The 26,228-nt window shown below is 41.6% G+C and overlaps 1 protein-coding gene across 6 annotated transcripts in view; it reads left to right on the top strand.

Annotated features, from left to right (window-relative positions):
* Window positions 1–26,228, top strand: part of LOC122554978 (ribosomal protein S6 kinase alpha-3) — a 127,048-nt gene that overhangs the window by 10,127 nt on the left and 90,693 nt on the right. For 4 of the 6 annotated variants that reach the window (XM_043700465.2, XM_043700466.2, XM_043700462.2 and 1 more), the window contains one exon: window positions 4,628–4,687. In XM_043700465.2, coding sequence (XP_043556400.1) covers window positions 4,628–4,687 — 60 coding nt within the window. The remainder of the gene's footprint in view (window positions 1–4,627; window positions 4,688–26,228) is intronic. The other 2 variants (XM_043700467.2, XM_043700463.2) reach the window with 1 other exon arrangement.

Here is a 26,228-nt window from a genome sequence, read left to right as displayed (position 1 = left end):
GAGTTGTCTTTGGTTGAGATTTTAGTGCTGCAGCTCACTTGTTGCTTATAAGTTGCTGTTTGAGTTCCAAATATTGAATTATTTTAAACGTGATATGAGGGTTTCTCCAAATCTGTCTGATCCATTAGTCACTCTCACCAGTGCGGTGTGAACAAAGTTCTTTTAGCCAAGTTATAATGGCTAGTCAGGTAAATTTCAAAATGACATCCCCCACCTTTCTACTAATCCCTTGTTCTCTCCATGTGTATATGTTGAGCAGTGAGGCCCTTCACCCAGCTGCTAGCGGTGATGGTGAGCAGGCCTGTCATCATATCTTAACCAAACAGATGCATGGTTCATCTTGTTTTCTCCTTTTCTCTGGAGAGTTACTTGGCTTTCGCTCGGACATTCCTCTGCACTGCAATGAAATGAGGGGAATGTGAAGTGAATAGTCCCATTGTGGAGGAGGAACCTGACTCCAGTCTTTTACAACCCCGAATAAAAAAATGCTGTTGGTTGTAAAAGTGTTTCTGACAAATTCAGCCCTGTGTTCATTGCTTTTTCATTTTACTGCAACATATTTCACTGGGGCTGAAGATCAATGACTCAACTAACCAGGAGTTCCCCAGGATGGTGTTCTAGGTCCAAACATCTTCAGCTGCTTAATCAATCCATGACCAAATACAGTAAGATCTGAATAATGTCCAGTAGCAAGTAATATTTGAACCTCACAAGTGACAGGCAATGACGTTATACAAAGAGAAACTGCCCATTGCATCCTGAAACTGTGTTTACTACCATCACCCAGTCTCCCACAGCCAACATTCTGGAGGTTATATTGACCAGAAGTTACTGTGGACCAACTATATAAATAAAGGTTATAGCCTAGGAAACCTGTGCTGAAACCTATCACCTGTCTCTCCAAAGCCTATCCCCAAGGCACCAGCAAGGAGTGTGATGAAATATTCCTTGTTTGACTGGAAGAGTGCAGCTCCAACAATACTCTAAGCTTGACACCATCCAGGTCAAAGCCTTCTTGACTGGAACCATGTTCTCTCCATCCTTGTGTATCATCAGCAGATGTTAAGTTCTTTTTTTCTGAGATTCTTATGCACTTGATGCAACTGCCACACATCAACTTCTGTGAGCAAGCAAAATTTTGTGAAGCACAATACAATACAAGCTTTGGAGAAACCCTGAAAACTCTTCATGTTTACGAAGCTTGTACAGGGAAGCGCGCTCTGAACAAAGGAACAGTTCTTCCTTTTTATAAAATCTATGCATAATAGTCAGTAATGCTCACGAGACAACCCCCAAAACCACTCCAGACCCAATGCAGTGACCACCTCACCTCCAGGAATAATTTAATGCAAATCATCCCTTTAATCAGTTTTTGTCATAAAAATTGAATGATTCAGTATTGGATGCTTTTTCTGAGAAGCATGTGCAGATTTCCAATACCTCTGTGGAGGGAAAAAGTGTCTTCCAGTTTCTTTCCTAAATGGCCTGACTCTTATTTTAAGATTATTGCCCTATTGTTATGGAGTCCGAGATCTCCATCATAAAGACTCTTCGGCCCACTGTATCTATGTCAGTCAAAAACAGTCATATAATTATCCTAACCCCATTTTCCAGTACTTGCCTTGTTTGCCTCTTACAAGTGCATATCTAATTAATGTTGTGAGATTCTGCCTCTATCGCCCTCTGGGTGGAAAAACATTTCTCTCATATCTCCTCTAAATCTGTGCACCCTGGTGAGTGACCCCTTCATCAAGGGGAAAAAATTCTACCGATATGCCCCTTAATTAATTTTAAACATTTTAATCAATTTCTCTCTCGATCATCTCTGCTCAATGAAAAGAAACCCCAGTCTGCCCAATCTCTCTTCGCAACTGATACACTCCAGTTCAGGAAACATTCTGGTAAATCTCTACATCCTTTGCAGTGTTATCACACCTCTCCTATAAGGTGAATTCCAGAACTGCCAACACTACTGAAGTTGTGGCGTAACCAACATTTTATGCAGGTCCAGCGTAACCTCCCTGCCCTTACATTCTATGCCTCGACTTGTAAAGGTGAGGTTATATTCCTATTGAAGTTAGTTCTGGTGCATTTATATAGTTTCACTTTTAACAGGAGATCTCACTGCCCCAAAGTTGCAATTAACTATGAAGGGGAGGTGTTGCGGCCTCTGGAGCAGACAGATTTAACATAGATTGCTTCCTGCAGTAATGGGAAAAAACTTCAATCACATTACCCTTTCTGTCCATTATTCTTAGCTGAATACATATTTCCATAATTTAGCAAAGAGGAACAGCATTATATACTACCTCTGGGACTCAGGCTTGAATTTAGCAATCCAGGTTCATGAGCTGAAAGTTTCAGTTGTTTGGTTATGCAAAAACTATTGATGTCGATGTCTACTACTTATAGAACTAGACCAGCATCCTACAGGGAGCTTGAATTCCGTAATGGGAAGTTGGACAACTAGAATAATCTTTCTGAAAAGAGAAGGATAATGGGTGAGCAAATGGCAGTCTTTTTAACTCATGAAAGCTTTTGATAGAGTACTATAGATAATATTTCCACTTCTGGGAAGGAGCAAATATTGCAGGGAGCTACTGAGGGGAATAGCCCAGATTTAAGCTCATTTAAGGTAAGTCTGTAGTTGGAGCATAACAAGGAATGTTTGGGCTGAATGAATTGTATTTTTTTGCGATGCATTTAATATAATTCTATTTATATGATTGGCTCTGAAATTCAATTTAATTAAGATTGATAATAAATGCAGTCTTTCTAGTATCATGCTTATCCCAAAATAAGTCTTTTTCAAGCATAAATTTAGGGATCATTGAATAAAACGATGGCTTGATAGTGCTAAATTATTCCCAACATTTTTCTTGAATCTGTCACAAGTGGATCTGTACTGGCACCTTCTTCTCTACTATCTGATGGAGAAGAATATTGTGGTCATACAACTAGGTCTGTACTTCAGAACATTGGATACAGTAAATTTGTATCATTTGGCATTTGATTAGAATGATTTCTAATTACCTTGAGAGAGGTCCTACACTTCGGCCCTGGGCTGATGCAAATGAATTATTTTCTTCTTCCTATCTGATAAGCCCAATCCAACCATTGATTGTCCTTATCTGGATCAGCAACTTCAATATTCTGTTTTTGTATTCCTCTTTGATTTATAAGGAAGAAAGTAAAACAATTTTGTGGTCAGAGTTTATTTGATTAATATTGTTTTTCCTTCTCCCCCTGCCCTTTGTGATTGAGTTTCCAGCATTAAGGTCCAGGCATAAACTTTAAAAGCTGGATAATGAGAGTTATATTGATTGGTAGACTGGCTCAGCAGGAGGCTAACTTAACCATAAATGATCTGAACCACTATCCAAGGGGCAAAGGAGTTGTCCTTCAGTTTAGCAATTGGACTTTTTATGGAAGTTTTATCCACTGTTTCCTTTCATGACACTATTCCCTTTTGATTACCAAGGTTTCAGTTGTGGTTGGGTGATGCCATGTGTAATAGGTAAATTTCACTGAATCATTATAAACAAATAACATGACTTAACATGTTTAGAAGGGAAGAGTACACAATGCTACAAAATAGGCATGTTCTTCAAAATCTTGTTTGTATCCAGATGAAGTTACTATATATAATGTTAGATGAAAGTAGGTGCTCATAAATCTGGTATTGATGATTTTAAAACTATTATAAGGCAGATTTTAATGTCATTAAAAGTTCATTGGCCTATGTGTTACTTTAGCCTTCATGCAAATATTTGAAAACTATTTATAATATCTTTCACAGCCATGCTAAACATATACAACATCTCAAAGCACTTTATAACCAAAAAAGGTACAGTTGTGACTACATTTCATTTCAGAATTAACAGCCATGATGCCAATGTGTTTTGACTTTAAGGAATACTGGGTGGGTATTGGCTAGGGCATACTTAGAATAAATTTATTGAGCAAGCCTAATGACCATACTATTACTCCATACCCTTTGGAATTTGTATTGGTTTGTCGGTCAAGATCTATCTTCAGAAATGGAAATGTTTTGATCAGTTTAGGACTGGGAATTTTGGTGAATGGAGTTATACGTGTCTAATGTAAAGATCACTCCTCTTGGCCTCTGTTGGCTGTGAAGCTGTAAATGGAAGGAATTTGTCTGGGTTAGAATTGAAATTGTAACGTCTTCTGAGTCATGTCCTCAACTTCCTTCAGTAGCTTTTAAAATGAGACTAGCATAGATTATATGCACATGTGCAACACAATGGGCTATTTACTTTCAAATGCAAAAAATCCTTGTCCTCCATCTCTCGTTATTTGATTTATAGTTTCAATGTGAATCAGTTGTCAAAATGTTCCTTGCGAAGGACCTTAGCACTTTCTTGTTCTAACAAAATTGCTATGGAGGATATACTGTTGTGGTTAAATAGAGGAATCTCGTCTCTAAGTAAAATTCTTCATTTAGTCTGTTTTCCTTTCCAAATATTATCTCCCAGCAAAAAGATCAAAAGGTCAAGCTTTTGATAAATTCTTGTTAGTCTAATTTAAAAACTTAATTGTAGCTAGTGTTTTCAGAGAAAAGTTGACCATCTATAATTATTGCTTTCTTTTTTAAATTCTACAGCAGGATGGTCAACAAATGGCAGATGAGCCCATGTCTGAAGATGAGGCAGTTCTTCAACCAGTAAGTTGATGTTTAAAGTGGGACTTGATGTGTCATTTCTCAACTAATTCTGAATTGTAATCTGCTGTTTAAACAATTTGTAGAAAAGTATCAGCAATTCACTTTTTTTCATTAACGTGAAGAATATGCAAATCTTCCATCGTTTTAAAGTTTCTTCAAGCATAATCAGTTGTTGAGTTTGCTAAGCCATGCACCATGTAGTTTCAAGATTTGAACTCTGGTCTGTGCCTGATCTCAATTAATTTATAAAATAATATAATCCAACAAAATTCCTGTCCTTGATCATTATCCCACAACTGATAATGAGAATTGTGCATGCCTCACCTAGTGAGGGCAGGACTGGCTTAATTTGAGATGTGCTAGTGATAGAATAGCTTGCCCCAAACTCTCTATTAAAGTGTGTGTGAAGGAGCATGTCCAATCCTAACTGTTGCACATTTGTCTATTAAGACTGTATTTGTGAGCTGGTCCTCGTAAATCTGTGTTGTAGACTGGTCATTTAGTTAAGACACATACCAGAAAAGAGATTCATAACTTTTGAGGTTAATTAGAACAAAATGTTTAATAACTTCACTATAATAGCAAGTAAATTCTAGACTTGGGTGTGTCCCAGTGCTTTGTCAACTTTTGGTTGCCGATTTCTTTGAATTGTGATGAGGTTATTTGTATGCTGTACTACTACGCATTGTAAGCAAGGGCTTTTCAACAGTGAGAGCTCTTTTAAGTATCGTGCAACCACTAAAGAACTAAGTTGAACGAGCTCTCAGCCATATAAGGGCTGTTGACCAGTATCCTATCCAAAATTATTTGGAAGAAATTTAATTGCTGTTTGTTCCTTAACTAATACTACGTTGTCTTGATACTGTTGGATTAGAAGATTCCAATTAGTAATTTAAGCAAGCATCGTTCTGTTTAATTAAGATGCCAAAGAAATGTCACTAAAGCGTAGTTTCTTATTACAACAGTGCTATTTATATCTTCTATCACTAGTTATCATAGTTACGTGTTTTTTTTCTGACTACTTTAGATGATTGCTTTCAAATATAGACTTTAAAACTACTGTTGGCTCCCTGTCCTTCTTGCAAGATCAATCTGCTACTTTATTTAGAGATAATAGACATGATGCATAGATATAAAATTACAATTGTGTACTGTGGTTTTAGCAAATCTAACGTGAAACTAGGGAAAGGTATTCATCAGTAATCTTCAATATGCTTTTAAGCTGCATGCTTTCATTGTATGGCTTTATTCATGTTTCCAGTTATATAGCATAAAATCCAGTCCATGCCGAATATAATTCTAGACAAAACTAGTCCCACCTGGCTGCATTTGGCCCATATCTCCCCAAACCTTTCCTATCCAAGTGTTATCCAAATGTCTTTTAAACGATGTAATTGTACCCACATCCACCACTTCCTCAAAGTTCATTCTACATGCAAACCACTCTTGTCTTTTTTTAAATCTTTCTCCTCTCACCTTAAAAATGTGCATCTCGTCTTGAAATCCCTCATCCTGGGGAAAAGTCAACGACCATTAACTCATATCTGTACACCTCATTATTTTATAGACTTCTATAACCTCAACCTCCTAAGCTCCGATGGAAAAATGTCCTAGCCTGTCTAGCCTTTCTTTATAACTCAAAACTTCAATACCTGGCAACATCCTGATAAATCTCTTCTGAACCCTCTCCAACTTAGTATTGTACTTACACTAAGGTGACCAGAACTTGACACTGTACTTCAGAAGAGGCCTCATCAATGTTCTGTACAACCTCAACGCGACTTCCCAACTGAGTAATGAAGGCAAGCATGCCAAACTCCTTTTTAACCACCCTGTCCATATGTGCTGCAAACTTCAAGAAAATATGTATCTGAACTGCTAGGTCCCTCCGTTCTACAACACTATCAAGGCGCTACCATTAATTGTATCAGCCCTTGTTGAACCAAAATGCAATATCTCTCATTTATCCAGATTGAATTCCATCTGCCATTCCATCTCCCTTTATAATAGAAAACCTACTTCACTGTCTACTTTGCTGCCAAGTTTTGGTGTAGTCTGCAAACTTATTAACCATGCCTACTTAGTCTCATCCAGATTATTTATATAAATGACAAACAAAAGAGGAACCAGAAATGTTGTGGTTCTGTTCGCTGAGCTGGAAGTTTTTGTTGCTAGGCGACATCATCAGTGCTTGGGAGCCTCCTGCGAAGTGCTTCTTTGATGTTTCCTCCGGTGTTTATGGTAGTCTGTCCCTGCCGCTTCCGGTTGTCAGTTTCAGCTGTCCGCTGTAGTGGTTGGTATATTGGGTCCAGGTCGATGTGTTTGTTGATGGAGTTTGTGGATGAATGCCATGCCTCTAAGAATTCCCTGGCTGTTCTCTGTCTGGCTTGCCCTATAATAGTAGTGTTGTCCCAGTCGAATTCATGTTGCTTGTTGTCTGCGTGTGTGGCTACTAAGGATAGCTGGTCGTGTCGGTTCGTGGTTAGTTGATGTTCATGTATGCGGATTATTAGCTGTCTTCCTGTTTGTCCTATATAGTGTTTTGTGCAGTCCTTGCATGGTATTTTGTACACTACATTAGTTTTGCTCATGTTGGGTATCTGGTCCTTCGTTCTGGTGAGTTGTTGTCTGAGCGTGGCTGTTGGTTTGTGTGCCGTTATGAGTCCTAGGGGTCGCAGTAGTCTGGCTGTCAGTTCCGAGATGCTCCTGATGTATGGTAGTGTGGCTAGTCCTTTTGGTTGTGGTATGTCCTCGTTCCGTGGTCTTTCTCTTAGGCGTCTGTTGATGAAGTTGCGCGGGTATCCGTTTTTGGCGAATACCTTGTATAGGTGTTCCTCTTCTTCTTTTTGCAGTTCTGGTGTACTGCAGTGTGTTGTAGTGTCCCTTTTGAATAGTGTCCTGATGCAGCTTCGTTTGTGTGTGTTGGGGTGGTTACTTTCATAGTTTAGGACTTGGTCTGTGTGTGTGGCTTTCCTGTATACCCTTGTAGTGAATTCTCCGTTCGGTGTTCTCTGTACCATCATGTCTAGGAATGGGAGTTGGCTATCCTTCTTCTCTCGTGAATCGGATTCCTGTGAGTGTGGCGTTGATGATCCGGTGTGTTTTTTCTATTTCCGTGTTTTTAATGATTACAAACGTGTCATCGACTTATCTGACCCAGAGTTTGGGTTGAATTTGTGGTAGGACTGTTTGTTCTAACCTTTGCATAACTGCCTCTGCTATGAGTCCCGAGATTGGTGATCCTATGGGTGTTCCGTTGATTTGTTCGTATATCTGGTTGTTGAATGTGAAGTGTGTTGTGAGGCACAAGTCCAGTAGTTTTAGTATGCCGTCTTTGTTGATAGGTTCAGCGTCCTGTTTTCTGTTCTGTCTGTCCAGTAGGTTGGCTATTGTTTCTCTGGCTAGGGTTTTGTCAATCGAAGTGAACAGTGCCGTCACGTCGAATGATATCATGGTTTCTTCTTTGTCTGTGTGTATATTTCTGATGATGTCCAAGAATTCCTGTGTTGATTGTATAGAGTGTTTGGATCCGCTGACCCGGTGTTTCAGTTTCTGTTGTAGTTCTTTGGCCAGTTTGTATGATGGTGTCCCTGGCAGTGATACTGTGGGTCTGAGTGGGCTGTTTGGTTTGTGTACTTTAGGTAATCCATAGAATTTGGGGGTGTTGTTGCTTTCCGGTTTCATTCTTTGCAGGTCAGCTCTGGTTATCTGTCCGTTTTTTTGTAGATTCCTTAGTGTGTTATTTATCCTATTGGTGAGTTGTGGTGTGGGGTCAAATTCCTTCATTTGGTAGGTGTTGATATCTGCAAGTAGTTGCAGCAGATAAAGGCAGAATGACGGTCATCCTAGATAAATCTGATTACATCCAAAAAGCACAAAATACCATGCAAGGACTGCACAAAACACTATATAGGACAAACAGGAAGACAGCTAATAATCCGCATACATGAACATCGACTAGCCACGAAACGACACGACCAGCTATCCTTAGTAGCCACACACGCAGACAACAAGCAACATGAATTCGACTGGGACAACACTACTATCATAGGGCAACCCAACCACCCTGTAGCTCAACATTTCAATTCCCCCTCCCACTCCACCAAGGATATGCAGGTCTTTGGACTCCTCCATCGTCAGACCACAGCGAAACGACGGTTGGAGGAAGAACGTCTCATCTTCCGGCTAGGAACCCTCCAACCACAAGGGATGAACTCGGATTTCACCAGTTTCCTCATTTCCCCTCCCCCCAGCCTGTCTCAGTCAAATCCATCAAATTCAGCACCGCCTCCCTAACCTGCAATCTTCTTCCCGACCTCTCCGCCCCCACCCCAATCTGTCCTATCACCCTCACCTTGACCTTTTTCCACCTATCACATTTCCGACGCCCCTCCCCCAAGTCCCTCCTCCCTATCTTTTATCTTAGCCTGCTGGACAAACTTTCCTCATTCCTGAAGAAGGGCTAATGCCCGAAACGTCGATTCTCCTGTTCCCTAGATGCTGCCTGACCTGCTGCGCTTCTCCAGCATTTCCATATCATAGGGCAAGCCAGACAGAGAACAGCCAGGGAATTCCTAGAGGCATGGCATTCATCCACAAACTCCATCAACAAACACATCGACCTGGACCCAATATACCAACCACTACAGTGGACAGCTGAAACTGACAACCGGAAGCGGCAGGGACAGACCACTATAAACACCAGAGGAAACATCAAAGAAGCGCTTCGCAGGAGGCTCCCAAGCACTGATGATGTCGCCTAGCCAGGGGATGAAACGTTTGCAACAAAAACTTCCAGCTCGGCGAACAGAACCACAACAACGAGCACCCGAGCTACAAATCTTCGCACAAACTAGGAACCAGAAATCATCTCTGTGGCACTCTGCTAGTTCAATAAAAGACTAAATTGAGATGTCCAATTTAGTTACTTGGTAATAATACTCAGAAACCTGATGAAATTATTAAAGACTGCTTTCACCCTCTTCCTAAACCAGGAGCTGTGTTACGCTATGTAACTCTTGCCCACTGGAACTACTTGAGAGTTATGTAGGATCTGCACGTTGTACTTAAGATCCTCACCCTTCATCTCTTTTGGACCATTACAATCCTGAAATAACTCACTCTTCACCTTTGGTAGGTGTGCATCCTCTATTCCTTTACTCACCTTGTTGACAGTCATGCCTTCAGCTATTTAGATCCTAAACTCTTGAACTCCTTTGCTAATTTAATCCGCATGTCCCCTCCTTTGATTCACTTGGAACCTCACTCTTTCACCAAGACTTAACTAATATAGCCTCTTCAGGCAAGTTTTTTTCCGATCCATTTCCTGCAAGTAATTTGCAACAGTTTTCTAATAACACCTTGAAACGTAGAATAAGTTCTAAAACCAGTCAGTATTTACTAATCTTGACCAGTCTAATTAACTGAGTATTTATCAAAGACAGCAATTTGGTAAGCATCCAGGCGGAAAAAAATAAACTTATTACATGACATAACATACAGTGGCAGATTTGATTTCAATTTTGTTACATTCTATGAAAGACTTTTTCTTTCAACACTGATGATTAATTGTTTGGAAATGCGCATAATGCACAACTGAAGACTGGTGAAAGAATGTTTAAATTCTGGTAAGTTATTTGGCTGCATACTGAAATAATATAGAAAAAGTTTTGTTCAAGTTAAGTTGTAATTATTTTAAGGAATAGTTTAAAATAAATATTACTTACCCTGGCATAAAAATGAGAAGTATTAAACCAGTCATTGTGAAGTTAACTGCAATCTGAACTGTAGTTTTAAACTACGGCTTATAACAAAAACCTGCACAAAGTACTCAGTGGGAATTGTAATCTATTTTTCTTTTTCAGTATGTTATATGAATAACTGAAGTGAAAGTTTAGTTTTAACTAGTTTAACTACGTTATCTTCCTCCTTCCGGCACCTGAAATCTGCAGTGTTGGCTACTCTAATCTTTGTCTCAGATTCATAAAACAAATGCAGTTTTATTCTTTAGATTTAATGCTTTGTGTTTCAAAGGATTAGAAATCAGTAATACTAAGACTACCTTTGTCGGCTTCGCAATAATTTGTTTCCTTCTGCTGTCATGCTCTCTATTGGACTGGATTTGTGTTGCATCTTTCGCTGTGACTTGCTACATTTTTATCTCTATTTTAGATTGGCATACAATCATCTCCAACTTTTCTTCCATCACTTATTAAATCGTAGACCTGAGCCCTGTTGTTTTCGATAGATCAAGGTTGTTCTTAGATCACCGTATTATGCGTAGCATCTGCATGGTGGCCTGAAGGTTGTGGATGTCTTTTAGCTAATTCAGCGATCATTCATGTCTGTTTCAATGGTTTCTGCTATCACAGGGTTCCACTCGTCCTTGTTCATCCTGAAGCCTATGCTTTTTTTTTCAGGCAAAGACCAGTAATAACTAACACCATCCAGTGTTCCTTGTAGGTGGCAGTTTTAACACCTCAGCAGTTCAAAGGAACTGAGACCACATGATATGTGGAGACGTCGGTGTTGGACTGGGGTGGACAAAGTTGAAAATCTCTCAACACCAGGTTATAGTCTAACAGGTTTATTTGAAAGGAGCAGCGCTTCAAAATTTAAGTACTTCCAAATCTGTTGGACTGTAACCTGGTGTTGTGATTTTTAACTTAGATGATATTAGGTGTAAGGAAATCTTCATCTTCCTCATTATGCAGCCTGGAGTATTTGGATTTGGGAATTCACAACTACGTGGAAAATGTCTGCAATGGAAGTTTGGTTTAATGAAATTTCAAAATGTTACGTATCATGAGAATTTGGTGCTATTATAGCTATTGATAATACAAATTTTTGAGATGCCATCTCAAAATATTTTTATTCATTCGTGGGATATGGGTGTTGCTGACTGGCCAGCATTTGTTGCCCATCCTTAGTTGCTCCTGAGAAGGTGGTAATGAGCTGCCTTCTAGAACCATGGCAGTTCAAGTATTGTGTGTTGACCCACAATGGTGTTAGATAATTCCAGGATTTTGATCCAATGACAGTGAAGGGAAGGTAATATATTTGCAAGTCAGGATGGTGAGTAACTTGGAGGGGAACTTGTAGATGGTATTCCCATATATCTGCTGCCTTATCCTTGCTTTAGAAGGTGCCGTCTAAGAATCTTTGGTGAATTTCTGTAGTTCATCTTGGAGACCATACATGCTGCTGCTGCTGAGCATTGCTGGTGGAGGGAGTGGATGCTTACGGACTGCTTTCTGGAAAGTATTCCGTCACATTCCTGACTTGTGCCTTATAGGTGGTGAACAGACTTTGGGGAATCAGGAGATAGTCATAGAGATGTACAGCATGGAAACAGACCCTTTGGTACAACCTGTCCATGCCGACCAGATATCCCAACCCAATCTAGTCCCACCTGGCAGCACCCGGCCCATATCCCTCCAAACCCTTCCTATTCATATACCTATCCAAATGCCTCTTAAATGCTGCAATTGTACCAGCCTTCACCACTTCCTCTGACAGCTCATTCCATACGCGTACCACCTTCTGCGTGAAAAAGTTGCCCCTTAGGTCTCTTTTATATCTTTCCCCCTCACCCTAAACCTATGCCGTCTAGTTCTAGACCCCAGGGAAAAGACTTTGCCTATTTACCCTATCCATACCCCTCATAATTTTGTAAATCTCTATAAGGTCACCCCTCAGCCTCCGACGCTCCAGGGAAAACAGCCCCAGCCTGTTCAGCCTCTCCCTTTAGCTCAAATCCTCCCAACCCTGGCAACATCCTTGTAATTCTTTTCTGAACCCTTTCAAGTTTCACAATATCTTTTCGATAGAAAGGAGACCAGAATTGCATGCAATATTCCAAAAGTGGCCTAACCAATGTCCTGTACAGCCGCATCATGACCTCCCGACTCCTGTACTCATTACTCTGACCAATAAAGGAAAGCATATCAAATGTCTCCTCACTATCCTATCTACCTGCGACTCCACTTTCAAGGAGCTATGAACTTGCACTTCAAGGTCTCTGTGTTCAGCAACACTCCCGATGACCTTACCATTAAGTATATAAGTCTGCTAAGATTTGCTTTCCCAAAATGCAGCACCTGGCATTTATCTGAATTAAACTTTATCTGTCACTTCTCAGCCCATTGGCCCACCTGGTCAAGATCCTGCTATAATCTGAAGTAACCCTCTTTGCTGTCCACTACACCTCCAATTTTGGTGTCATCTGCAAACTTACTAACTCTACCTCTTATGCTCGCACCTGATGCAATATACTTTGCCTCTGACCTGCTTTTGTTGCCACTGTTTGTGGCAAGTCCAGTTCCATTTCTGGTAAATGTTAACCCCACGGATGTTGTTAGTGAGGGTCTCATTGTTTGTCACGGGATGATGGTGAGGTCCCTTGCTAGTGATGGTCATGGTCTGGCATTTGTGTGGCATAGATGTTATTTGCCCCATTGTCAGCCTAAGCCTGGATATTGTCTGGATCTTGTTGCATTTGAGTATGGATTGGTTTTGATATCTTGGGTTGTGAATGGTGCTGAACATTTGTGCAGTCATTGGCAAGCATTCCCCATTTCTGACCTCATGGGGTGTGGAAAGTCATTGATGAAGCAGCTGAAGATGGTTGGACCTAAGACACCATCCTGAGAACTCCTGCAGAGATATTCTGGAGCTGAGATGACTGACCCCCAACAACCACAACCATCTTCCAATGTGGCAGATATGATTGACCAGCAGAGAGTTTGTCTTCTGATAATCATTGACTCCAGTCTTGCTAGGGCTCCTTGATGCCATGCTTGGTTGAATGTAGCTAAAATTCGGACCTTTTTAAGACTGGTTGATGCAATGGTTTCCATCACTGGAATGTCCACTCAGTGTTGTATTGAAACTGATGCAGTGCTGGTGTTACATTTTGTCATTGGGATGATGGATCAGGGCTTTATATTTTAAGCCTTAGGAAAGCAATTTCTCGTGGCACTGCTTGTCTGCTGAAACTTATCTCAACATACCAATATGCTTAATCGGAAAAATAATTTTGTAATTATTGAGTAACCAGCGAGGCCAGTCCTGATTATCGTATAGAATCATTATATTGTGTGGCAAAGGTGTGTGCAGCTTTTTGCTACTATCTCTCAAACAGTACTTCAGATTTACTAGAATGCCAATTTGTACTGTCTGTTTATATGGAATCAGCTTCTAAAAATAGGTAGGTGTTTTCAAGGGGAGTTGGCAACGAAAGACTATTAAGCAAAAGATGATCTCTTGGAGAAAAGTGCACTTTGTAAATCTCAAGTAGTGCTTATTAGCTGCAATAAAGTTATTTCTACATTGTATGTTTATCACATTCTACTGTACCTTATCATAGTTTGCAGCAAATTTTATAAATATCAGTTAAGTATTTCATTTTTAAACTCTGGCTGAATAGACCTATTTCAAAATTTAGAGCACATTGATAAAGAGCTAGGCGTTCCTTCTGACGAGGGTACAGCAGGAACTCCTCGTAGAAAACAATTAGGAATCAATTAAAAATTAATTTGACTAACATTTAATATAAAATCTATTCTATCAATATTCTCAATATTATGATAAATTGAGACTCCTGTCTTGCTGAGAAATATTGATGAAAACAGGTAAACAGACATGATGATCTAAGTGAAGATTTAGCAAAATGTTGTTTAGTGTTTTGCTTTGCAATGCTCAAGTGACTCATTACCAGCTTGAAGGTAGAAGACAGAGGGTGGTGGTGGAGGGTTGCTTTTAACTGGAGCCTGTACCAGTGGTGTGTCACAAGGATTGGTGCTGGGTCCACTGCGTTTTGTCATTTACATAAATGATTTGGATGTGAACGTAGGAGGTGTAGTCAGTAAGCTTGCAGATGGCACCAAAATTGGAGATCTAGTGGACAGTGAAAGTTACCTCAGACTACAGTGGGATCTTGATCAACTGGGCTAATGGGCCAAGGAGTGGCAGATGGAGTTTAAATAAATGTGAGGTGCTGCATTTTGAAAAGGCAATCAGGGCAGGACTAATACACTTAATGATAAGGTTTTGGGGAGTGTTGCTGAATAAAGGAACCTTGGAATGCAGATTCAATAATTCCTTGAAAGTGGAGTTGCAGATAGGTAGGATAGTGAAGAAGGCATTTTGTATGCTTGCCTTTTTTAGTCAGAGCATCAAGTATAGGGACTGGGAGATTATGTGGCTGTACAGGACATTGGTTAAGCCACTTTTGGAATATAGTGTGTAATACTGGCCAGTCTCCTATCGGAAGAATGTTGTGAATCTTGAAAGGGTTCAGAAAAGATTTACAAGGATGCTGCCAGGGTTGGAGGATTTGAGCTATAGTGAGAGGTTGAATAGGCTGGGGCTATTTTCCCCAGTGTTGGAGGCTGAGGGAAGACCTTATAGAGGTTCATAAAGTCGGGAAGGATATGGATAGAGTAAAGAGACAAAGTCTTTTCCCTGGGGTGGGGGAGTCCTGAACTAGAAGGCATAAGTTTCGGGTGAGAAGGGAAAGACTTGAGACCCAAGGGGCAATTTTTTGACACAGAAGGTGGTGTGTGTATGGAATGAGCTGCCAGAGGAAGTGGTGGAGACTGGTAAAATTGCAACATTTAAAAGGCATCTGGATGGCTGTATGAATAGGAAGGGTTTGGAGAGATATAAGCCAATGCTGGCAAACGGAACTAGATTAATTTAGGATATCTGGTTGGTATAGGACCGAGTTGGACTGAAGGGCGTGTTTCTGTGCTGTACATTTCTGACTGTTCAAAAAGTTCAAATCTTAAGGGATTTGGTTTAAGATTTCCTGCAAATGTTGGTCCTGGTGATTGAGCTGTTGAAACTGAACCAATTCTATTATTACAATACATTTTTGATTAACAATTTTTGATAATTAATCACATTGTTTCAAAGCAAACTACAGAGCTAACAGCACTATCCTGGCACTTGCCTAGATGTTGCTGGTAACAAACTTTTCAAGCTAGAAAGGCTTGGATGCTTTTTGTTTTGCAGTCAGTGTCCCTACATCAGAACCAGGAGGCCGAGGTTCAAGTCCCACCTGTTCCGGAGCTGTGTAATGAATGCTAGTCTTGAGATCTAGAGGACTGGCATAGAGGGATGCGGAAGTTATGCAAAACCTTGGTTAGAGCCCATCTCGAGCTGAGAGCAGATCCGGTCACCACACCTGAGGAAGGGCATATCAGTCTTGGAGGGAGTGCAACATAGATTGCAAAAATGATACCTGGACTTCATGAGTTATAAGGAGAAAATAGCACTGTTTTCTTTCGGAATTAGAAGAGGGAGGTATGTACAAAGTCCTCTAAATATTAACAGGAGAAAAGAAGGTAGATTTAAAAAAATTGGATAGGCTGGGACTTTGTTTACTGGAGTGTAGGGGATTGAGGGATGATCTTAAGGAGGTTTATAAAATGAGGGGCATCAATAAGGTGAATAGCAAAGCTCTTTATCAGAGGGTGGGATTGTTCAGAACTGGATGGCATAATTTTATGCGGAGAGGAGAAAAATTTAATAGGAAGCTAAGGAACAACTTTTTGACAAGGGTGGTTTTATATGAGGAATCAATCTCCAGAGCAAGCTTATATGCAGATACAGTTACAACTTTTGAAAAACCTTTGGACAGGTGCATGAATAGAAAATGTTTAGAGGGACATGGGCCAAATGGGACTAGTTCAGTTTCCCAAACTAGTCGGCATGGGCGATTTGGATCAAAGGGTCTGTTTCCATGCTGCATGGCTCTCTCTCTCTCCTGATTGTAGAGCTCGGGGTTGCAGTCTGAGAATTAGGACCTACCACTCAAGATAAAAAATGTGGTAATGTTTGGAACTACTTCCACAAGCAGCATCTCTGAAGGTTGATTAGCAAATATCATCAACTTTGGGTGCTTTATCTGCTATATCACTGATGTATAAACAACAAATTGAATTGAGGAACAACATTATATTTAAAATTCTAGTTCTTTCTATATACTTCACATCTGTCTTATTCTGTAGTTGTCTCAGACAACATGTTTAGATAAATTTTGAAGCACTTCCAAGATGGTTTTAAATTGAGTGCTTGCAGCAAAGTAATAACAGCTTCGCAAACTTGTCCAGTGATGTAAAAAGGGCTGGCCTTGGTCTGGACAGATTTTATGCATTGTTTACTTATTGTTTAGAGTTGTATTTGCACAAGAGCATTTTTTTTTATAATGTAGCCTTGAACTTTAAAAATGTGCTGGCCTCCACATACCTCCGTTTCAGTGAGTCAAACATTGTATAATTTTTGATTCTTTCTTACAAGGTTAAGCATTATTTTTAACTCTTCAATACATGAAGTATTATGTTTGGTCTGAACATAGATTTAGTCAATTTGCAAAGGAATTTTCTTTCACATTATGCAGGTGGTGATATTATTTTCTTTTGGAAAATATTTGCAGATAGTTCAGACATCAGATTTTGCAAAAGTGAATAAATCTCCCCTCTGAAGTTGTATTGAATTTGGGGCAAAATGTGAAATCCTAAAAGGACTAATAACTTAAGTTTAACTGCATACGTAAATTACATCTGTGGTACTCAAACACAACTGATTTTTATCCAATTGTTTTATTCAATGCTAAATAGATTGGGTAGCTGGTTATGGTCTTAAACAGATCAGTAATTTATGTGAGTTGTTTTAATTAACAACCCAAGACCTCTGGTAGGCTACAAAAAACACCAATATTTTACTTTTCCTCATTTTGTCATTTGAACACACAAGTAGGCTTTTTGAGGCTGTTGCAATTGTAGAAGCGAATGAATTCCTTCCATTGTTTTTGGTGGTTGCTTGCATGTAGAAATCAAATTTCAATTTTTAAAATCTGTGTAAATAGGACTTGCAGTCAGTCCACAGGGAAAATACTAAGCTTTTTTAAGGACCACTGAATTCTCAATTTCATCTTGGATGATTAGTTTTTGTTGATCAGCTTATTGGTTGTCGTTGGTTCATGTCAAAGTTGGTTCATGTCAAAGTTGCATTGAGTTGTTAACAATTTAATATGCATGTGGTAAATAATATATAGTTTGTGAAACTTCACATTCAACAGTTGATCATAATGAATACAAGAGATTCTTGGTCACCGTAATCCTTTAGCTTAACTCGATGTTTCAAGATCTGGCTAAACAACACAATTTTTATAACTCTAGGATAAAAAGAAAATCTGCGAACAGGAACAGTTTTCATCTTTGTACTAGTGAAAATCCACTTTGTGTGTGCAGGGCTTGTATGTGTGACATGAGCTCAGTCAACTTTGACAGTTCTGGAATCTTTGGGTTTTGCGAGAACTGATATCATTTTGGCATGTTATCTTGATTCCACCAATGTGGGAATGCCATCACTCCTAAGTATAACTGAAAGTTGACCTTCAGTTGTTGTAAAGAGAGGAAATCAATTTTTATGTGAGCTTTTTAGTTCTTCACACCCTTCATTCTTAAGTGTTACTATTTAGTATTGGCTAAAAGATCATTTATATATGTGATGTCCCTCCCTTACGAGTGAAGTTCAGCTGGGAAATATTATAAGTGTCTATTCTAAGATTCTTTTAATGAGTCATATAATCTTCCTGATGTGAAAAGGGAAGTCACTGATGTTTCTGGTTTGTTTGCAAGAGACTGGTTGTTTTTTTATTTGATATTTTGAATTCTAGAAATATTTTCAAATTTTTAGTGACCTTTAACTAAGATGTTTGGTCCAGTATTCTCACTGCAAAGACCTGGAAACTTATAATGAAAACTGTCAGTAAAATTTCAAATACTAAATATCCAAATAGTTTCCCTTTGTGATTCAAAACTTCCAGACGTCTTGTGCAGATGACAGAATGGATAACTGACTTCCTTTTGCTTATTTGAGATCCAGGACATAGCTGTGAGGTGTACTTATGCCAAACAGAGGGAACTAGATAGAATCTGGGTTTGGTCCCAACTTAAACAAATTTTGTTGCTCAGCACTGGAAGGAAGTTAATATCTGAAGGTATGTTTAAAAGAATACTTATTATGCTGTCTTAAAGCACAGGAATGTTTTAGCTGAATGCTATATAAGACCATACATTGTTTTATTGCTTCTGGTGATTTGGCTGCCCAGAAAGAAACTATTTTAAATGAAAAACTTTGGTGCCAAATGTTGGAATTGCTACTTGTTGAGTATAATGTAGAGTCATGGCAGTATTTCATATACATCATTCCCATTGCACAGTCATGAGGCATTCCTGATCTTTTATTTGTCGGTTGTTGAATAACCAATTAATTACTCTTCACTTTAGAAAGGGGCAGTGAGTGGAGTTTGTAGGGAATTGTGAAAAAATGGTTCTTGATTAATCTTAGGTGGTGTGCTAAATAATACAATTCATGTATCAGTGCATTGACAAACCAGCCTGCCTAACTCGTTAATGGGACCCTGTTTAGCTTTTTGCAGATTGACTTTCTCCTTGCTTGATATGAAAATACTGCACGTAAATGCTCTGATAGAGGTGGTTTTATTTGTAACTGAGGTAATGATTCCAAGCCAGGAGAGTGAATTCCCATCATGCTCCTTTTGTACTCGCCATAGCACCAGAAACCCTAAATCTTCTGCCAGTTTTGCTTTCAGATACACTTGAATAAATCCATGGTGACTTGTCTTCCTATTAGAAATGATTTCAGCGAGTTTTGAGAAGACTTGTAGCTCAGGTAGAGGTTCTGGATGTAGGTTTGCTGGCAGAGCTGGAAGGTTTGTTTTCAGACGTTTTGTCACCATACTAGGTAACATCTTCAGTGAGCCTCCAGATGAAGCATTGGTGGTGTGGCCTGCTTTCTATTTGTGTTTTAGGTTTCCATGGGTTGGTGATGTCAATTCCTGCAGTGACATCATTTCCTGTGATGCCATTTCTGGCTCTCTTTCTCAGAGGTTGGTAAATGGGATCAAAGTCTATGTGTGTATTGATAAGGTTCTGATTGGAATGCCATGCTTCTAGGAATTCTCACGTGTGCCACTGTTTGGCTCGTGCTAGGATGCATGTGTTGTCCCAATTAAAGTGATGTCCTTCCTTGTGTATATAAGGATACTAGTGAGAGTGGGTCATGTCTCTTTGTGGCTAGTTTTCTGCCTGTTTGTCCAATATAGTGTTTGTTACAGTTCTTGCAAGGTATTTTGTAAATGACATTAGTTCTGCTTGTTGTAGGTATAGGGTCTTTCAAGTTCATTAGCTGCTGTTTTAGTGCATTGGTGGGTTTGTGGGCTACAATGATGCCAAGGGGTCTGAGTAGTCTGGCAGTCATTTCTGATATGTCTTTGATGTAGGTGAGTGTGGCTGGGGTTTCTGAATGTGATTTGTCTGCTTGTTTGGGTTTGTTGCTAATAAATCAGCGGACTGTGTTCATTGGGTACCCGTTCTTTTTGAATACCCTGTATAGGTAGTTTTTCTCTGCTCTTTGTAGTTCCTCTGTGCTGTAGTGTGGTGGCTCATTGAAATGTTCTAATGCAGCTTTGTTTGTGGATGTTGGAATTGTTCCTTCTGTAGTTCAGTATTTGGTCCAAATGTAGTGGTTTCCTGTAGATGCTGGTTCAAAGTTCTGCATTGGTTGTTTGTTCTACTGCGACATATAGGAATGGCAGTTGTTGTTTTCCTCCTCTTTCATGACTTTTCTGCCAGTAAGGGTGGTATTGATGTTCTTGAAGGTTTCCTTGAACTTGTTTCGTTTAGTGATGACAAAGGTGCCATCCACATAGCAGACCCAACCTTTGTGTTGGATGGTTGCCAGAGCTGTTTGTTCGAGTCTCTACATTACTGTCTGCAAAGAATCCTGGTAGCGGAGATTCCATGGGTGTTCTGTTGGTTTGTCTATGGTTTTTGTTGTTGATGAAGTGGGTGGTAAGGCATAGATCCACTAGCTTGACTATATTGTCCTTGCTGATGAAGTTAGTGGTGTTTGGTGTATGTGTCTTTGGTTCTTCCATTAGTGTAGTCAATGTTTCCTTGGCCAGATTGATGTTGATGGATGTGATCAGGGCTGTTATGTCAAAGGAGACCTTTATTTCATCCTCTTCCATCTTGGTGTCTTTGGTCTTTAGGAATTTTTCAGTGGAGTGGATGGAGTGGTGTGTCTTCTACTAAGTATTTTAGTCTTTGGTGTAGCTCCTTGGCCAGTCTGTAAGTTGGTGTTCCAGGTCGTGAGACTACGGGTCTTGGTGGGGGGGGGATTTTCGATAATCTGTAGAAGCGTGGTGTGTTGGATCCCTTTGATTTCATTTCACCAGATTTGAGTAGCGCTGTAATTCAGTTCTCTAGTTGTGGGGTCAGGTATATTGCCACTTGTTGGTAAATGTTGGTATCTGCATGTAGTGCGTTCGCTTTCTTGATGTAGTCTCTTTGATTTAAAATGACTGTCATGAGGAAGGATGTCACTTCGATTGGGACAACACACCCATCCTAGGACAAGCCAAACACACACACACGCGAGAATTCCTAGAAGCATGGCATTCCAACTGGAACTCTATCAACAAACACACTGACTCGGATCCCATTTATCACCCCCGAGATGAAAAACAGGAAATGACGTCACTGCCGGAAATGGCATCACCAACCCAAGGAAACCGAAACGCACAGAGTGAACAAACCTACATGCAGAAATGGTTTTGGCCGAGATTAGTAAATCCAGATGTTTGTTCAAATCCAGATTGTTCTAAGAATTGTCCTGGTTTTGGACCCAGGGAAATAGTGAGGAAAGAGATCAATCTGAGACTGGTACAGTTGAGAACAGAAGCAATTCAGGCATTCAGGGCAGGCAGGGACAAAGCAGAGAACAAAGTAGGACTGGTAAATTAAACTGCATTTATTTCAATGCAAGGGGCCTAACAGGGAAGGCAGATGAACTCAGGGCATGGTTGGGAACATGGGACTGGGGCATAGCAAGTACAGAAACATGGCTCAGGGATGGACAGGACTGGCAGCTTAATGTTCCACGATACAAATGCTACAGGAAGGATAGAAAGGGAGGCAAGAGAGGAGGGGGTATTCCTGGAAATACATCGAGAAATTATTTGGGTGGAACTGAGAAGTGATAGTATTATAGAGCCCCTAACTGTCAGAGGGAAATTGAGAAACAAATTTGTAAGGAGATCTCAATTATGTGTAAAGCTAATAGGTTATGGTAGGGGATTTTAACTTTCCAAACATAGACTGGGACTGCCATAGTGTGAAGGGTTTAGATGGAGAGGAATTTAAGTGTGCACAAGAGAATTTTCTGATTCAGTATATGATGAACCTACTAGAGAAGGTGCAAAACTTGACCTACTCTTGGGAAATAAGGCAGGGCAGGTGACTGAGGTGTCAGTGGGGGAGCACTTTGGGGCCAGCGACCAGAATTCTATTAGATTTAAAATTGTGATGAAAATGTGTTGCTGGAAAAGCGCAGCAGGTCAGGCAGCATCCAGGGAACAGGAGAATCGACGTTTCAGGCATAAGCCCTTCTTCAGGAATTCCTGAAGAAGGGCTTATGCCCGAAACGTCGATTCTCCTGTTCCCTGGATGCTGCCTGACCTGCTGCGCTTTTCCAGCAACACATTTTCAGCTCTGATCTCCAGCATCTGCAGACCTCACTTTCTCCTTAAAATTGTGATGGAAAAGGATAGATCTAAAAGTTGAAGTTCTAAATTGGAGAAAGGCCAATTTTGACGGTATTAGGCAAGAACTTTCGAAAGCTGATTGGAGGCAGGTGTAGGTAAAGGGACGGCTGGAAAATGGGAAGCCTTCAGAAATGAGATAACAAGAATCCAGAGAAAGTATATTCCTGTCAGGGTGAAAGGAAAGGCTGGTAGGTACAGGGAATGCTGGATGACTAAAGAAATTGAGGGTTTGGTTAAGAAAAAGAAGGAAGCATACATTTGGTATAGACAGGATAGATGGATTGAATCCGTAGAGTATAAAGGCAGTAGTGTCCTTAAGGAAATCAGGAGGTCAAAAATGGGACATGAGATAGCTTTGGCAAATAGAATTAAGGAGAATCCAAAGGGCTTTTACAAATACATTTTAAGGATAAAAGGGTAATTATGGAGAGAATAGGACCCCTCAAAGATCAGCAAGGTGGCCTTTGTGTGGAGTGGCAGAATATGGAGAAGATACTAAACGAGTATTTTGCATCAGTATTTACTGTGAAAAAGGACATGGAAGATACAGAATGGAGTGATATAGATGGTGACATTTTGAAAAACGTCCCTATTACAAAGGAGGAAGTGTTTGATATCTTGAAATGCATAAAGGTGGATAAATCCCCAGGACCTGATCAGGTGTACCCTAGAACTCCGTGGGAGGCTAGGGAAGTGATTCCTGGGCCTCTTACTGAAATATTTGTATCTTCGATAGTCAAAGGTCAGGTGCCGGAAGATTGGAGGTTGGCTAACGTGCTGCTGTTTAGGAAAGGTGGTGAAGACAAGCCAGGGAACTATAGACCAGTGACTAGATTAGAGTGGTGCTGGAAAAGCGCAGCCAGTCAGGCAGCATCCGAGGAGCAGGAAAATCGATGTTTTGGGCAAAAGCCCTTCAGGAATGAAGGCAGGGAGCCTCCAGGAGATAAATAGAAGGAGTGTGGGGCTGAGGAGAAGGTAGCAAAGAGTACAATAGGTGGATGGGGGTGGGGATGAACGTGTTAGGTCACAGAGGAGGGTGGAATGGGTGGGTGGGAAGGGAGATTGGCAGGTAGGACCAGTCATGAGGATGGTGCTCAGCTGGAAGGTTGGAAGATGGGAGGAGGGGAAATGAGGAAACTGGTGAAGTCCACATTGATTCCCTGGGGTTAGTGTTCCGAGGTGGAAGATCAGTCGTTGGGTGGTGAGGGAGGGGCAGTGGAGGAGGCCCAGGACTTGCATGTACTTGGCAGAGTCCGAGGGGGAGTTGAAATGTTGCGCCACGGGGCGGAGGGGTTGATTGGTGCGGGTGTCCTGGAGATGTTCCCTAAAACACTCTGGGGAGACTACGCCTTCTCGCAATGTAGAGGAGACCGCATCGGGAGAAACGGATACAATAAATGACATTGGTGGATATGCAGGTGAAACTTTGGATGTGGAAGGGTCCTTTGTGGCTTTGGATGGAGGTGAGGTGTGGGCACAGGTTTTGCAATTCCAGTAGTGGCAGGGGAAGGTGCCAGGAGGCGAGGGTGGGTTGTTGGGGGGGGCGTGGACCTGACCAGGTAGTCACTGAGGGAATGGTCTTTGCAGAAAGGGGTGGGGAGGGAAATATATCCTTTGGTGGTGGGGTCCTTGGTGGTGTTGGAAATGTCGGTGGATGATGTGGTTTATGCGGAGGTTGGTATGGTGGAAGGTGAGGACCGGGGGGAGGGTTCTGTCCTTGTTATGGTTGGAGAGTGGGGTTTGAAGGTGGAGGTGCGGGATGTGGATGAGATGCGTTGGAGAGCATCTTCAACCACGTGGGAGGAAAATTCTGGTCTCTAAAGAAGGAGGCCATCTGGTGTGGTCTGTGGTGGAACTGGTCCTCCTGGGAGCAGATACGGCAGAGGTGGAAGAATTGGGAATATGGGATAGCATTTATGCAGGAGGTAGGGTGGGAGAGGTGCAATCCAAGTAGTTGTGGGAGTCGGTGGGTTTGTAAAAAAAAAAATCAGTGTAAAGTCGATCGTCATTGATGGAAAGTGAGGTGTCAGAGAGGGTCCAGGTGAATTTAAGGTCGCGGTGGTATGTGTTGGTGAAGTTGATTAACTGCTCAACCTCCCCGCAAGAGCATGAGGTGGTGCCGATGCAGTCATCAATGTAGCGGAGGAAGAGGTGGGGAATGGTTCTGGTGTAACTACGGAAGATGGACTGTTCTAAGTAGCCGACAATGAGACCGGTATAGCTGGGGTCCATACGGGTGCCCATGGCTACCCCTTTGGTCTGAAGGAAGTGGGAGAATTCGAAGGAGAAATTGTTAAGGGTAAGGACGAGTTTAGCCAAACGAATTAGTGTGTCAGTAGAAGGGTACTGTTGGGGACGTCTGGAAAGGAAGAAATGGAGGGCTTGGAAGCCCTAGCCATGGCGGATGGAGGTGTAGAGGGATTGGATGTCCATGGTGAAGATGAGGCTTTGGGGCCCGGGGAAATGGAAGTCTTGGAGGAGGTGAAGGGCGTGGGTGGTGTCTCGAGCATATTTGGGGAGTTCCTGGACTAGGGCGGAGATAGGACAGTATCAAGGTAGGTGGAGATGTGTTTGGTGGGGCAGGAGCATACTGAGACAGTGGGTCGGCCAGGGTGGTCAGGCTTGTGGATCTTGGGAAGGAGGTAGAATCTGGCAGTGTGGGGTTCCCGGACTGCGAGGTAGGAAGCTGTGGGTGTGAGATATCCTGAGGTGATGAGGTTGTGTATGGTCTGGGAGATGATTTGGTGATGGGGGGGGTGGCAGGGTCATGGTCGAGGGGGCGGTAGGAGGAAGTGTCTTTGAATTGGCGTCTGGCTTCAGCGATGTAGAGGTACCACTGCACCCCCTTTATCTTCTGGTTTGATGGTGAGGTTGGGATTGGAGCAGTGGGAGTGGAGGGCTGCGCGTTGGTGGGGGGGGAAGGAGGGGGGTAGACAGGTTGAGGCGGTTAATGTCTCAGAGCAGTTGGAAGTGGAGAGATAGAGGGTTGGTAATAAGCCTGCATGAGATGTCCAGGTGGATGGCGTGTGTCGGAGGTGTGCAAAGGGGCCCTCGGAAGGTGGGTGGGAGTCCTGATTGGAAAAAGTAAGCTCGGAGGCAGCAGAAGTGTTCGACATCACAATGTGTATTCAATTCATTGATGCGTGGACTGAGTGCTGATCGTTCGTCCTCAATGAGGGGGAGATCTGGGGGTTAGTGAAAACTCTGGGTAGGTGGGGAGCTGGGATTTGGGGGGGGGGGAGCCTGTAACTGGAGTGGGATCTGTTGGGGGGCGGTCAGTGTGCAGTTCAGTGGTGTTGGGGGTGGAAGTGGTGGAGAACGCAGCAATGCGGGGGTGGGGGGTGTGAGGTCGCTGAACGTGTGACGTCAGTGATGACGTGAGGGGCGGAGGTGATATCGAGTGTGGTGCATGTGAAATCGTGAGGGGCGGGAGTGACCATGATGGTGGTGAAAGTGACATCATTGATCCCCGTAGGGATGGTAGCTGTACCAGCCTCCTGGATAATGGTGACTGAGCAGTTCTGGAGGCCAGGGGAATCTTCTGGAATGTTTGAGGAATGCTGGTTATGGAGGTGGGTATATAAAAGTTTATTGTACTCAAAGTTTTGATGTTTGAAATGGTGTTGAGAGTATGACTTCTTTTTAGGAGATAGGACAGGAGAGGTCCTTTGCAGTTCTGAGTGAGTGTGGCCCTCAGTTGAGGCACAGCTGACTAGAGAGGTTAGGTGCTGCCGCATTACTGCGAATGTGGAGCGCAGGATCCTGAAGGAGAACTGTTTCTGGTGGTTTTGAATCGGTAGTCTGTACTGATTGTCCTGTTTGGGTCTAAACTGTGCTGGTTTGAATGTAGTCTGGAGTCCATGTGGGATCAGTTGGCTGTGGAGGCAAGCATTGAGGAATCAG

This window comes from Chiloscyllium plagiosum, unplaced genomic scaffold (assembly GCF_037043375.1).
Source record: "Chiloscyllium plagiosum isolate Xiang-an unplaced genomic scaffold, Cpla_swu_hap1 HiC_scaffold_12, whole genome shotgun sequence".
NCBI classification, from domain to species: Eukaryota; Metazoa; Chordata; class Chondrichthyes; order Orectolobiformes; family Hemiscylliidae; genus Chiloscyllium; species Chiloscyllium plagiosum.
Note: the sequence above shows the minus strand (reverse complement) of the source record. Positions and strands in the feature narration are given on the sequence as shown.